We start from the raw sequence: 15,790 nt of genomic DNA on the forward strand, positions 1-15,790 counted from the left end.
TGTGTGTGTCTCTTTCTCTCTCTTTCAGACACACACACACCAAACTGAAACCATCTGTCTCTCCATCTTTCTTTCCCTCTATACAAAAGCTTTCACACTGACTGTTTTAACCTCATGTTTCTATGAAAAGAAGAAATTCCCCATTGCTTTGTACTGAGAGTTTTTTTGGACTGTGCAGTGCCACTGTTCCATTTGCTTTTAAGTGAACTTCATCCAATATTGAAGCCTAGACTGGTCTAATCTGAGAGCTTGCAGTGGACAAGTATTACAGAGCAGCTGTGTAAAATTGTCTCTTTTTGGGGTAACCCTGTCTTCTCTCTGTCTCCTTTTTATCCATTCAACTCCCTCCCTCTCACATCCGATTTCCACTCCATCTGTGTCCTTCTCATCTGATCTTCTGGCTCTTTCTCTCCCTTCTCTGTCCTCTTTTGCTCCCACTTTCAGGACTACACATTGACGATGTACTTTCAGCAGGCCTGGCGGGACAAGCGGCTGTCCTACTCTGAGATTCCCCTCAATCTGACCTTAGATAACCGGGTGGCTGACCAGCTCTGGGTACCTGACACCTACTTCCTCAACGACAAGAAATCATTCGTCCACGGTGTCACAGTGAAAAACAGAATGATCCGACTGCACCCAGATGGTACCGTTCTGTATGGTCTAAGGTGAGATTTTCATTTCCAAAGCATTTTTGTCTACACAAACAAGACAAAGGATTAGATATTTGCAGGTGCAAGTAACAGAAAAAATATACATAATTGGTCCCACATGCTGGACAAGTTCAGCGCCAGATAATGATAGATGACGTTGCAGAAATTGCAGTCATTTTTCCTTCATGTTGTCAAACACTTCACTTAATCCTTTGTCAGTGTACTTTCTATTTTGAAAATGAAACAAACCTGGGAGAAGAAAAAAATCTAACTTCTTGCAACTTTTGAATAACAATGAGTCAAAAGTTGCTGCATCAGACTCAGTAATTAGCTCATTAAAGCCAGATGAAGAAAACTACTGATGTGAGGTGTAACGCAGCCCCTGAGCGAAAATTATAACATTGATGAAGTGACCTACTTGTGTCCTCATTTACAGGACATGCGCACATCACTAACTAAAGGCCTCTGTTGCATTTAACTATTGTGCTCTTTTGCAAAGTTTATTTTCATCAACTCCAAATGTGCAAATAAAAGCACATTTAAAGTTCAGCTGATTTTTTTTGTTTGTTTGTTTTGTTTGTTTGTTCTGTATGTATGCTACAGCATACATATTTGCTCTGTAAAAGTACCCATAACAGATGAATTTAGGCTCTGTTTTACATTTTCTGGTTTCATGAATACACTCCCGATCTTTGCATTCACCAGCTTTCATACGTTAACTCTGTGGATCCCTGGATGAAGAACTTATCTCATTTTAAACAGTGTTTGGATGAAAAGTAACTAGGCAGACCATGTAGATGCACAGCAGCCTGCTACACAAAGTAGCTCTGAACAACAACTTTCCTGCCGAACGTTTCCATCTTAACTCACAAACATATGTCTTCTGTTGCCACATGGCTTACGAAGTCAGACAAGCATCAAACAGTAACAGTGCCCTGCTTGTATAGTGTGAGTTTGCACGTTGAATAGCTTTAAGTCTTTTTTGCAAAGTCTTCATGGTCAGTTTAAATGCTGGTGCGATCGTCACTCTTCAGTACTGCCGCTAACAAAACACCATCTGAAATTGGCTTATGAGCCATCCAGCTTCCAGCATCATTTTGTTTCACTTTGTCTCCCCATTCCTTCTTTTTGGCTCGGCTTGTCGGCTCCACTGTCAGTCGTATGCACACTCTGACACCTCCCTTCAGATGCTGATATGGAAAGGAACATTTTTGATAGTCCCTCAAATACATAGAGAATCTTCTTTTCAGTGATAAATATTACTCACAATGAATTAAACACTGACATTATCTTTTGGCTACAAAATGGGATAAGTAATTGTGATTTTTAGTTGGACTTTGAATGCAATCTTGGTAGATGATTTAAGCATCCTTGCATTCATTTATGCTATGCCAAAAAAAAAAATAAAAAAAAAAAAACATTTGGTTTTATATTTTTCCTCCTCATGTGATGGATGAGATTCTCAGACAAAGACAGCTTTCAAAATTCAGTGAATTTGTTGGCACCTTCAAAGCTTCAAAGACTTCAGTCCTACTTTGACAAAACATCGAGTTTCTTCAGTTTCTTCATAAACGTTCCACAGGGAGGCCATTTTTGATTTCCCTAAGCTGAAGCTTTTGTACGTATGATATGCTAATATGACATGTCCCATCTGCTTTCCAGTTGCCAAAGACAAACCCCTATTGTGCAATATAAATTGATTGACCCGTTCCACTGAGTTTCAACCTCTCAAAGTTAACATGATTACAGTGCACTTCTCACACCTCACTGATGTCTCATCAGTTCATTTTGCAAATAGGCCTCTGATGCCCAAACTCTATAAAAGGTTATTGAAAACCATAATACCTTATTAGCCGTGATGGCAGCACACTGGCACTGCTGTGGGAGAGTGAAATTAAGTAGCGAGAGACAATGATACAAAGACAGAAAGAAAGAGAGGGGTGTTGAGTTAGAAAGAAACGTTTCTTTAGTGTAGCCAGAAGATCCTAGAGGCAGCTACTTATCCTCTGAATCTATCTCACAAGAACAATCAGTCATAATGTACTTTGCACTTAAGTGCTAAGTCCTTGTGTTAAACTGTCAGAATATATGCCTGAATTTACCCACACAAAGACCTTTCTGCCAAAGTAAACAAAGTAATTTGATGTGATCTGATGTGAATTAAGGTAAGGGACCTTCGCTTGAACATGGGGTCCAGTTATGACAGAGCATTCATGATGGTAAAATGAATTAAAATCATATATTTTTTTTGTAATTATATATTTTTTTTAATGTGCTCATTGATACATTTTATTGCCATCACATTAATTCGGAAATCCTCAACAATAAAAATGCACCTGTCAAACTTGCCGTCGGTTTACTGACATAACTGTTCTTCCTGGATCACAGCTGGGTTTAAAGTTGTTTGAGGACACTTGATTTGATGAAAAAGCAAAGCGTTACACATCAGATCACTACACACAGTACACACAGCATCAAGCAAAGTGTTTGACATGTTTTGAAGTCGTTTGATGATGTTGAGTTTTTGTTTTGTTTTTTTTTTTACCTTTTGAGATTTATTGCAGTGGGAAATAAAAACATCCTGGAATATTGTACCCTGAGTACTGTTAGTCCCGTGGGATATTATCGTGACATCAGTACCACAGAAACTTATAATACCTGCTATAATGCAGTTAATAAGAATCTTCACCACTGCGTCAAAGTGTCTTGCATCAGAGCCAGTGGGGTCAGTTTCTGGAGCAACAAAAGTGGACAAAAGCATACAGAATAAAGCTAGAGAGGCACCAACAGATTGTGAGGGTCAGATTATTCAGAAATAGAACTCAAATTGTACAAATCATCCCTACGTCAGGTCATTTGAGTTAAAACGGATAACCTACAGTATCAACCCAACCATTTAATCCAATATGCAAATGAAAAATCCATAATCACTTGGAATATGGGTTTGCACATTTCCCATGCACAAAGTCAGTGCAAATATTACTTTGGATGAAGTGGGATTAGATTGAAACTGGGAAAAGAAATCCATCACCCTTGACACTCAATATCATGTAAGTAGGATGACCAGATTTTTACAAATCCTAAATTGGGTCATGAGATCTTGCGCATGTCTGTGAGTGCACACAAATCCGTGCAGTGAATGCAGATACAGCATATTACTATCCCCTGAAAGCCTAACACACTTTATGTACTCACTTAATTTATTATGCCAGTGAATTAGGTTAGACACCATGAAACTTTAACAGTCGCTAAGATTGTTGGGTTATTACACAAACCAGCAGTAAAATCATCAAGGAAAATCAAATGCGAATATTCACAGGGGTTATGCCAATTACCTATACTCATCTGCTCTGCCATCACCCTCTGCCATATAACCACTAAAAATAAACATGAGCTTACGTGTCTGTACTCCCTAGCAGAAGGGACATCGTAGGCTTCAACCCAAGGATTGGTGAGTGATGTCATTGTCATGCAGAGATGTTTTTGTCAGCTATATGTGCATGAATAGCGGTCGCATCACTTAATGATCCTTAGCACTTTTATTTCAGACTGCACACAAAGCATTTGAGCTTCAGACACGCTTGGGGAAAAATGAAGCTTGTGTGGACACTACTGCATTGTTTGATCAATAAAAGAACAATGCAAATGCATACAACCAAAACACTTCTTGCTGGCAATGACCATGTAACTCAGAAATGTAGTTAAGCTAGTTAATTAGCCCCAAATTAGTCTTACATGCTTGTCAGATTTTTCCTTAATATTTATGTCCCCAAAAACATATTATAAAGATTTTTGATTCCAAGTCAGTTCTGGGGTTTTGATGATCATCCTCCTACAGGGATGTAATTATGTTTTGCATTCAAGGAGAGTATGAGAAGAAATAAAGTGTGCAAACCTGCAAACACTTCTCTCCTGTAGTCTGTAGTTCTCCTGTAGCCTGTAGTGCTGCTAATAATAATCTGTGAATCACAGTTCATACTAGACTAGCCTTGTCTTGTCTTGATGAGCATGAGCTGATGAAGCTTCTTGGATGAGAAGCCAAACGTCTTGAAAGACATAAAACCAAGTCCAGTTGCGTTCAATTCAATCTCTTTGACATAGCTGTGACCTGGATAAATGAGAATATCCACAGTTTATAGTTCATTTTACAAAGAAATACAATATTCATACTTTAATAGGGAAATACTGGCTACATCGACTGTATACACAACCATTGTTGGAAAGGAAAGTTATTTTATTAGAAATGTAATTGGATGCAGCAAGTCTATCGATGCTGATAATAGTGAAAGCCACACACAGAATATACAAACAGTTGATAAATATTCACACACACATGCACACACACTTACAGTATATGCGATTGAGCTGATAATTCATGCCAAGGTTTCGCTATTGTCGCTGAAAGCTGCATGAACCCTTTATGTGTGCTGATATAGATCCATTTGCACACACCTATTGACATGCAAACTAGTGTCCTCATTCCCCATAATTCCCAACACTCCAACATTGATCTTCAGAACCATTTCAAGGGCATTCTTTTACCTGATAATTGACTTCAGGAAATATAATAAGAGTGCAAAAGCAAACGATACGAACGAAAAAACAATTTGTATTTCTCAGGCAGGGTAAACCTGAGAAGACACATCTGAAGGGGAGGTCTTGCCTTTGTTTTTTATCAGGGTTATTAGCTGCAGGATAGGGCTGAATATTCTTTGCTGAACTGACTAATGTTTGTCACTGAGGATTAGTGAGCATTGGGAGACTGCTGTGAGAACACAAAAGAAAGAGATTTTCTGACAGTTAAGGAGAGAAATTAGTACACACAAGCAATATCCGATCATTTGTTTTAATAAATATCAGGCTGAGTAAACATGACATACAGTACACTAAATGGCAAATATAATATCCCTGAGATGTCACAGTATCCAAGTGACTTGGTTCCTTGAGCATCCTACTCCCTATGCTTTCTTTGTAGGCTGTAGGTGGGAACCAGATGGCTATGGGGGATGAGAGCTCTCTGAATGCTGTCATTATCTTAAATATCAAATGTAGCTCTGGCAAGCAACACATTTTGTGTCTGTGAATGAAAAAAAAATGGTACAATTCTATGAGTAAAGGAATGTTTTCAGAGCCTTTTTGGAAGTAAATGTGGCTGTACCACAATGTAAAAAACTACTACACTGGAAGAAAAATTCGTACAAAACTAAGAGGTACACGAGCCAGGATTAGGCTGTTGTGAGACATGTTAGTTATAAGGTCATCTTATGTTTTGTGTGTGACACCTGTGTCTGTGAATTAACCAGAAAATTATATCTTGCTGTTAAATACTATAGAAGAGTAAAAAGTAGAACTTTCCCTGTGCTGGAACAGGGATAAAAAGTAGGATAGAACGAGAGAAGTGCTACAAAGTAGAGTATTCACTTTCAGAATCGTATATTATATTACATTTTTGGATTATAATTAATGATAGAATAATGTGTTCACCAGTCAATGTATGTACTTGGCCTGAAACCAAAGGGCTGCTGGAAACCCTTAAGGGTACTTGGCCCTGATTTGACCTCTCAAGTTTGATCCATCCCGGAACAGAGTCTTCGAGCACAGTCTGGTAAATATGGAGGGCCACTGCAGGTGATGCAACATATGGGGCTCGGTTGGTGCGGTTGGCAGTGGCCTCAGGCAGTAATCAGGCATCCAAAGACTATACTGAGCGAGAAATGCGGTTGTGCATCATTTAATGGCTGGGACAAGTGGAAAAGTGTGTGTGGGTAAAAAGAGGAGCCAGACAGCTGCAAACACAATCAGGGACTCACACGCATACACTTTCACAGAGTGACAGCAACATAACAAACATGTACAGGGCCACAAATGCACACACATAAGCCCACACAAACATGCATAACCTTTCCCTTTCCCACACAGTCTTTTTAAAGACTCTGCCAGAGGCTCTTGCTCTCAGTTTTACACCACTGACTCCATCTTGACACAGAGATCAGAAAGTTGCCAGAAAGTAACCGGCAATTTACTCCTTGGTTAAACACTTGGAAGCCACATAGCCCCATCACCAGCAGCAAATCCATCAGAGAGAAATAAGTGCTGACAAAAGACAGGGGACAAGAAAGAAAGACAACGGAATACATCTAAACCTCTTAGGCTCAAACAACCTTCCTGTCTCACTGTGGGGGGGTGGAAACCCCCTGAAGTGTGTAATATGAAACAGCCTGTTGGAACCTTTGAATTTCTTTATTGCTTTGAACAGGTGCTGTTATGGCAGACCCCTCAGTGTCTCACCTGAGCTCCTAAACCTTCTCTCATATCCTCTTTTTTTCATCATTTCAGTCCTGAGGTGTCTTTCACCTTGCTGCCCTCTCTTCATGTGGACATTTAGAGGCGTAAGTCATCACATCTCAACAACAAAATAGGTTGTCAGTATGGATCATTGTCAAAGTTAGGATATAAAAAAAAAAGCTATTGTGACTTTTTAAAGGAAAAGGTACATGTACTGTAGTTCTTGAAGTTGTATGCTTAATGTGTACTTTTTGACCAAACCAGTCAGTAGACAGTCATTATTTGACTGTTTGCTGGAAAAACACAAGCATAACTATTTAAGTTCTGACCAATTTAATTATTATTTCCATCTTCAGAAACATTAATAGTCTGATACTGTTAACTGTATGTACATAAGATTTAATTCAGGACCCTCTGTAGCCTTTGCACTCTTCTGAATTAACAACAGTCTAATCAGTGATGTAAAACAGTAAAAAACAACCCTCGTCCAACCATTTTGTAAACCCTGGATATTCACAGAACTCAAGAAAACCCAAGAAATGCAACAGGTGGAAGACAGGCAAATAGACTAAAAGAGATAGAAACTGAATGATGTGAAGCCTGAATGATGCAAATGTTTCTATTGATATTTACATACCGTGTTGGTAAATCTTCCTTGTTGTGGGTCATGGGGCTTCCTTCTTCATCTTTGAACACATTATCCAAGTTTCAGTCTAAAACTGATCATCTACTTAGTCAACTTGTTCTCATGTCGGATCTCATCCTCACATCAGTACGAGGCTGTAGGACTGGCAGTGTGGTGGTTCAGCATCAGCACACTGGGGTTATGAGGCACAATATCCAAAAGGTATTTCATCAAATTTTACTCCTTTTTGACCGAACTGGCCAATAAGAACCATCCTTGGTGTGAGAAGAGAACATACGATGATTTTGGTGAACTACAGTACTCTATAACATACAAAATTCATGAACTGCGAAATAACAAACATTTCTCTTTGAGCTTTTTTCTTGATTTTGGTTTGGCCTCAAAACTGCACAGGGACCACCATGCCACAAGGACTGTTTTGAATGACATAGGTGCAGTCCCACCTGTCAACCATATGGTGCCTGCGGTGAGCTCAGTTGCTTAGACACAGACACAGATTCTCTACATAGAAAACTGACCACAACAGCTTAGTAAAAGCATTTCAAAAGCTAGCAGACAAATAAGATCACACATAGTGTTTTTGTGAAATGGTCAGTGGATGGCTTGTATATTAGGAACACATAGATTGTGACATGCAAAAAAAGAAAAAAAAGATTGGCATTGCAGTGGTCTGAATAATGGAATAGTCAGAGGGAGAGCAAAGAAAGCAGAGAGCAAAAGAGAGAGAGTGAAGTGCAGAGACACACAAGGGTGATTATCTCTGCTGTGTAACACAGAGGATTGGACTCAAGATGAGCCTCTCCTCTGGCACAAATTTATCTATGTTGTCAGGTGTGCCTAGACGATTACCCACCATGCTGTGCTGCTCAGTGGCAACTCCCTCAGTGGGAGTCAAGTTCTCACACAAGACCAGAGCCAGGAAAAGAATGGCAGCCTATTACTCACAGCCGCATCCGTATGTTCCTTTCACAAAGTCTGGTGAACAACATAACCTTATCTATTGACTTGTGGTTGGCTGCTGTTATTATCCCTTATTATCCATCCCTGTCTATTTGTTTTAATAGTGATCGGAGGGCTAAATGCGATGCCGACATTTATACACAAAACATGATAGGGGCAGCAAAGGTTATAGCACCTTGTGCACTGCTGTATACAGCTATTATCCAGACAGTGTGCAACACTAACCAAGCTGTAGCATTTCTGTTTGAACAGGAGATTAAATTTATGTGAAAGGATTCTATAAATAATCCAACTGCTTTGTATTTTAGTATCGAGCTTGAAAATACATCTTAAGTTACAATAACATTTCAAGTGGACTGATAAAGAACATCAGAACTATGTGTTTGAAGCAGCTCTCAGTGTCAAATAATTTAAACAATGCTGAAACAATGTTTTGTTGCTAAAATTGAAGTAAATACAAATAGGAATAAATACTTCGACACTGTGTTTCTTCCATCTTTCAGAACTAAAAACATAACATAACCCTTCACATCACTGACTATAATGAGTTTATTGTAGCGCAGGTTATGACATGTTTTTTATGTTGAAATTGGATTCTGCTTGAAGAAAAGTCAAATAGTTAAGCCTCGACTGTCAGTTTCATGGTCCACTGTCCCTTCACCTCAATGCTCTTGTAACTGTCCATACAATCACCCTTGAAGCCATCCTAGTTGAAGTGAAGATAATAATCTACAGTCTTATTGATCTTTTTTTCTCAAAATGTTCCATAGGGTCAGGTAGTGTTGATTTGTGGCATCTCAGGCGCTGGAGGATGAAGCTCAATCCCATTTTAGCCCGCAGCGGGATCAGATGACTTCATTTGTCATTTAAAATATTTCCTCAGATGAACCTTGTTAACTGAATGATAACTCTGAGACCTTTTGTTAATGAACAGTGCCAGCGTGAAATATATACCAATTAGTCCCATGTTGTAGACAATAAAACAACTCCACTGATTTACGCAAAGTTCAGAGACGAACATTCACTGACTTATTTATGTGTATGAAACATATTGTATTCTCTGAATGCTAAAGTAATTACACTTCATCTGTGTCTTGAGATGTGGAGGGAAGATAATTTCATTAGCTTAAAGATCCGCACGTAACTATTTTCTGTGTTCTTTTGGAGTTGTGCCAGCATTTTATATGCTCCTCCTCTTCAAGTGACACTTCGGTTAAGAAGTTAAAACACAAGAAGCGCTTTGATTGTGAGTGGAGGCAAACATAAAAGACCCTCCCACGATCTCTTTTATTCTTGTTTATTCACGCTCAACAACAATGTTCACAAAGCAAAGCACTGTCAGTCAGTCACATCAGCAGAGGTAAGGATGGACGACGGTGCCCAAACTTTACTCTCACATAAAGCCTTGTCATGCACTTACATAAAGGTCTGTTCTTTTTCAGTGTTTTTTCTTTTTGCAGTGTGAGATATGAAATTTCCCCCTCTTCCTAGTTATATTAGTAATGGCAGTATTACTGACTTGTAATGTCTTTGGGATGTCATCAGTCAGCACTTGTAAACACACACACTTTCATCCCACGTATGTCATGATGGTATGACATGCGCTAGTCAGAGTACAAATACTACCACTGTTATCTCGGGCCTTTTGCTGCCACCACTGTGTCTCAGAATTTGATCCCTGCGGCGACTTGCATTTCAGGTGGGGCCTGACAGAGGACCCCACGGGATTATCCAAACAAGGCTAAAACTGGGACACAAGGATTAGCTTTGGCCCAGTAATCCCCAGTGAAGTTCACACCAGTGCTGTCACCACCCCCCAAAGGCTTCTGCATTTACCTGCAGATGTTTGATTTGAAATCTTGTTGGGGTACTCATGGATAATAAATGGTCAAGTGAGCTGAAATGATAACTTTACTGTTATTGTCTGACTGAAAAAAACAAAGACCCAATTTGCTGTCAAATCAACCACAGTGTCTTGAATTGAACATGTTGTTGTGTCGTGTGTTTGTAGGATCACCACCACTGCCGCTTGTATGATGGACCTGAGAAGGTACCCACTGGACGAGCAAAACTGCACGCTCGAGATAGAGAGCTGTGAGTAATTCTTCCTTTATTTTATTTTTTTTCCCCACTGTCCTTTATTAATATTTTGTATCAAGGCTTTAATTGTCTGTATTTTATTCACTGGCACAGCCTCAGTTTTGTCCAGTCAGCTCTCAGGGACTCTACTGGGCCCCAACAATTCGTGCTCTACTGTGGTACAAGGATTTACTCAAAATTTTAATATTTTCAACATAATCCTTCCCATCCAATTTACTGTATTCCCCATAGCACATGTAGAAGCATAATTTCCTTCCTAAATATACCCTTAGTTCACTTTGCTCTTCTGGAAAGAAAATATTGCACTGGTTCAGATTAAAACTACAAAGCTGTTTTGGCACTGCACAAAATTGGTTGCAAGAAGACGTGTCTTTATTCAATTGCACTTCTATGACACACAGACTGTAAAAATTAGTGGGAATTAAAGTAAAATAGCTTTAATCAGCCTGCTTTTTATTTTGACCCGTTTAATCAGTTTGGCACTGGTGATCCATTATCAACACCTAAAGGACGACTTTGTGTAATACACGCTGTCCATGGTGCTGAAGTGATAAAAGAGAGCCATCGCTAATGATGTCAAAAGCTCAAAGCTGCAGCCTTGTTTCAAATGACACCAATTAAGAGCAGAAGGGGTGTCCAAGGAGTGCTGTGGAGCCTCTGCAGTACCTACCATTTAACTACAGCGTACTGGATGTTAAGACTTGAATGCATCCCAGGACCTCTGTTGTATCTCCATCAGCCTCTTTCATTCTCTCACACTCAGCTCTTCTATTTGATAACAGAATAAAATCAAAAGATACAGGATCCCTGTGGTTTTAAGATTTTATGGTGGTATTATTAGGAAAATGTCTCTTTTAAAATTTAACCGAGCGCTTAAATTGATGGCAGGCTAGTGAGAGATTAAAGTAGTAGTGAGGTAGAAGGAGTGACCTCACCATCCGTCTGTCATGATGAGGAAAATTAACTTGATAATAGTTACATTTGCAGAAGCTTTAGTCAGAACTCAGTTGGATAATTGTAAATGCAAGCTGGAAGGCCTGCATCTGGTGCTGGTGCACAAAGGGAAATAGAGCATGAGGAGGAAAAGAAGTGGTTTATGAGTTTTTTGAACTCAAGATTGCACAATACAGTTGTAAACAGACCTGATGCTACTAGCAACGCTCATTTAGTAAAAGTACCTGCTTTGAGAATTTGAACATGCCATCGCTGATAAGGATATTATCCCAGTAAATCCTTGATCACTTTCTCCAGCAATTTTCTCTCCACTGAAAGGAGACTGGAACTGCATGCAGGTCTAACGATACACACAGCTTCATGGCCATTTAACAAAATGTGCTGTATCCAGACACAGGCCATTTGTCCAGCAGCCTGCTGTGTTCTGTGAGAGTGTGGTTACAGGAGTGCATGAGGGCTTTACTGTACAATAGTCAACTAATGGACTAGAATGCATCTTGGTTGGTGCATAATGTGCACATTAGCCTCTCCGGCTGTATTAAATATTGCATCAAATTCCCATAAAAACATGAAAATGTTGAAATAAAACATACATTCTGTGCATCCTCGTTAGCAAAAATGGAGACCATCTGGGCTCCAGATAGGTAATGTTTGGTTGGCAGTAGAAATGTGCAAAGAAAGAAAGAAAGAAATTGAATATTCATTCTTGCTGTAAGGCCAAATGGTTGAAGGGAACCAGCAGGGGACAAACCAAATGAACTTGTTTTTCAATAGGTTTGGCAAGGTGATTCTCACATTGGGAAACACCAATGCTGCACTGAAGGTCATGGCCAGGGAGAAAGAAAGAACTGAAGCAATAGTGTACTCGTGCTATCACTGGGAGAATGACCTTCATGCTGACAGTAGTCTGCACAAGGTCAATTGTCATATGTAGATTCTCTTTCCAAGGTGAGCAACAAGCAAAAATGTCCTAATCAAACATAATTTGGAATCTGGTATGCCTCTGGTAACACGACAGAGCCTGTGATTGCAAATGCTACCTCATACTGCGCAGTGTACGTTTAAACTGTTTGTTTGAACACAGTTCAGAGGAATGATGGAAGGCAAGTGAGAGGGAGACAGAGAGGGACATTTGCTGTTTACAAATGGCTCATAACACAGCTAGCCATCAGCACCCCGAGCACACATCCTTCTCTTTTATTTTGTTGATGGGCTTTTTCCCACTGAGTTTAAAACACGCTGGTTGAACAGTAGTAACTGCAGCTGTGTGTGTGTGCAGGAATAGTTGTGGGTGTTTATGTGTGCCCATGCTACAGGCTCTTGGAAATGCAATGTGCCCGGCAGATAAAAAATTTGAAAGCAAAACACAAACACACGTTTCCTCTTTTGTTTCGCCCTTGCCCCAAGAGTTGAAGGGCTCACAGAGGACCAGTTTAAATGGGATCTCTGCTGCTTTGGATTGTCTGAGATCAAGTGTTTCCTTCAGTGACTCCCCTCATTGTGTTGGATGGTTGATTTTTATGCAGCTGTGCATTCCCCAACTGTGTCTGTCTTTTTTTTTTCTCTCACTCTCTTGGTCTCCACTCTGGCTGCTGTTTCTCTTTGTCTGTCCTCTTCCTTCGCTTTCACATATTTGCAAATGTCATAATTTCTCTTTTTCATCTGTAGGCCTGTTTCCAGTGAGTTTGATAGATCTAGTGTCTCCTAATCTACACGGTACTGAGCCACTGAGTGATACCTTTGATTTAATAAGCTTTGACCGGTTGAATATAATGTTCATGTATTGATCAGGCTTTCATCCTTCAGTGCTGACCTTCTCTAACTATTTCAGTCAAAAGTTAAATTGCTGAGCCTGGATTAATTACCATCTTTTAATCATGCACTGATGCACAATGAGTTTGTGCAGGGAGTAGGGATGGGGTCAGCATATTGTTTCAAATTCTATAAAATAGTTAATTCATAGCTTATAAACATCAATGTCATGCACCAAAAATCTGACTAGTGCTTTTTTCCCAATTTAAACAGCTCTGTCACTTGTTAAACGACGGTAAGGAAGACCCCAAACGCCTCTCAGGCTGCACTGGATATTACAGCCGTGCTGAGCCTGGAGAGAACAACACAACACACATTTTGCCAACCAAATTATTCTCATTTTGATCATGTCCTGATTCAGACGAGGGTTTGATGTTTATCGTTTGTAGCCTGTTTGATATGAATGAAAGTCTACACAGAACAAGGGAAGGGAAAAATAGAAAACCCTAATGCTTACAGTGGTTTAGATGCAGAGGTGATTTATTCTGAATAGCCCTGGCAGTTTCCTGCCCTGCCTGTAACTAATGGCTTGGTGCATTCTTAAATTGCTCACCCGTGACTTAGATTGCTAGAATAAATAAATAAAGGATGAGAAAGATTAACAAATAAATTCATAAACACTGCCACAACATCGTGGTCTCCTTGACTGACACTGGAGACTGTGGCTTGTGTTTGGTATCCTAACAGCTGTCAACTTTGGTTTATTACAATCATGACTGACCTTAACCAAGTAATTTTAGTTAGTTGTCATTTAAAGAGCAGTAGATGTTATTTGGCACTGGAAACTTTACAGGGGATGATGAGAGAAACAGCACCAGCAAGGAGTCCGTGCAAGGAGAAAACATTTATTAACAAGAATATTAATGAAACCAGGAAACAAATCCTGGGAAGTTAAAAAAAATAGTTTAAGCTGAAGAAAAAATACAAGCATAGCAAGCTGCCATCTGCTCCCCCACTACAGACTAGTGACAGCTATTTTATCTTGTCAACCTTAATTTACTGGAACCTACCACCTGTTCAGGTAACCACAGCATGGAGGGCTACTGAGTTCTCTTGCAAAGAAGATAAAAAGAAGATAGAAGATAGGTTTTTTATTTTCAGTGTTACTCAGCAAAATGCAGTGAGTATCCCTTAAGTCAAACAAATGTGCTAAATGCCTTTCCTTCCTTATAAAACATTTGCCAACCTTAGTTTTAGAGTATTTCAATTTCCACGTTATGCTTACCGGCTTGTAGTCTTCCCCTACCCTGTCTTCTGTTTGTGCATTGTTGCATACTGCCACTTGTATATTAGTGGAATTGTGGGAAATCATTAGCAAGACCGTGCCACCTTGGTGTATGCACATGTGTGCATGCTTGAGTCCGTATAGTGCTCTTAGAGGTCAAAAACTCCACAGGGAACCTTTCAACAGCACTAATCATACAAAGCAGATTCACTAATCCTAAATGAGCAAATGATCTACACAAATGTCACAAGCAGACCAACAACAGAAAAAACAGAACGCAATACCACAGTAAGGGCAGGTGCTTGGACAAATCAGAACAGGGTGTAATAAGATCCAAGGTATGCATTTGTGCTTCGAGATATCGTCAGGACAAAGTAAAAAATACATTTGTGTTATAAAACGCAGGGTGTGGTCAGTCCTGAAAGAGAAATTCTCCTTCTAGAAAATCTCACTGGGTTTACCTCATTCCAAATTTATCACCAGGGGAGAGCTTCGACACTGTGTTCACTCTCTGCTCATAACTCAGCTCTGTGTTGACTTATCTATAACAGCAGGCCATAACTAAGACAGATTTAAGTGATAAAAAAAATTATTACACTCTGGGTATGAAGACATTATTTGATAGCAGGTACAGAATATATTTCCTTGTTCTCTTCAGACTCTGCTGTTATCTGGAGTGCTTTTACTGCTCCAAGGACTTCATAACAGAAATACACCGTAGTTGCTGGCTTATTTTTATTATGAGGGAAGGTAAACCTGACTTTTAATACCACACTACCCCGAACTCATGTTCAACAGCATTGAATAAGGATTGGCTTTATAACTTAGCATGCCAAGCCCTGTCACCCCGTATTTGTTTTGTTGCTACTTGCTCAGCATCTCTGTAATGCATGCGTAATCCAGGACTCCAGCCTGGCATAGCAGGCCACACAAGATTTTACCTCAGAGCAAGGAAATACCATTTATTACATTATTTAAAAGGGTTAAACCCCAGATGTTCTGGGTCACTGTTACATAGTTTACTATGTACAGTATATACACTGCTGTATGGTAGCTCTACCTTCACAGGAAGCTGATTGTAGTGAAAAATATAACACTGACTTCACAAGTACAGCAGCTGTGCACCTTCTTAATAAATCATAACAAGAGTGGGGTCAC

General features: G+C 39.6%; 1 protein-coding gene across 2 annotated transcripts in view; it reads left to right on the forward strand.

The window, feature by feature from the left end:
* Positions 1–15,790, forward strand: part of LOC124070203 (gamma-aminobutyric acid receptor subunit beta-2) — a 337,631-nt gene that overhangs the window by 308,746 nt on the left and 13,095 nt on the right. For both annotated transcript variants that reach the window (XM_046409861.1, XM_046409860.1), the window contains exons 4-5: positions 445–665; positions 10,553–10,635. In XM_046409861.1, the coding sequence (XP_046265817.1) occupies positions 445–665; positions 10,553–10,635 (304 nt within the window). The remainder of the gene's footprint in view (positions 1–444; positions 666–10,552; positions 10,636–15,790) is intronic.

This window comes from Scatophagus argus, chromosome 14, assembly GCF_020382885.2.
Source record: "Scatophagus argus isolate fScaArg1 chromosome 14, fScaArg1.pri, whole genome shotgun sequence".
NCBI lineage: Eukaryota > Metazoa > Chordata > Actinopteri > Scatophagidae > Scatophagus > Scatophagus argus.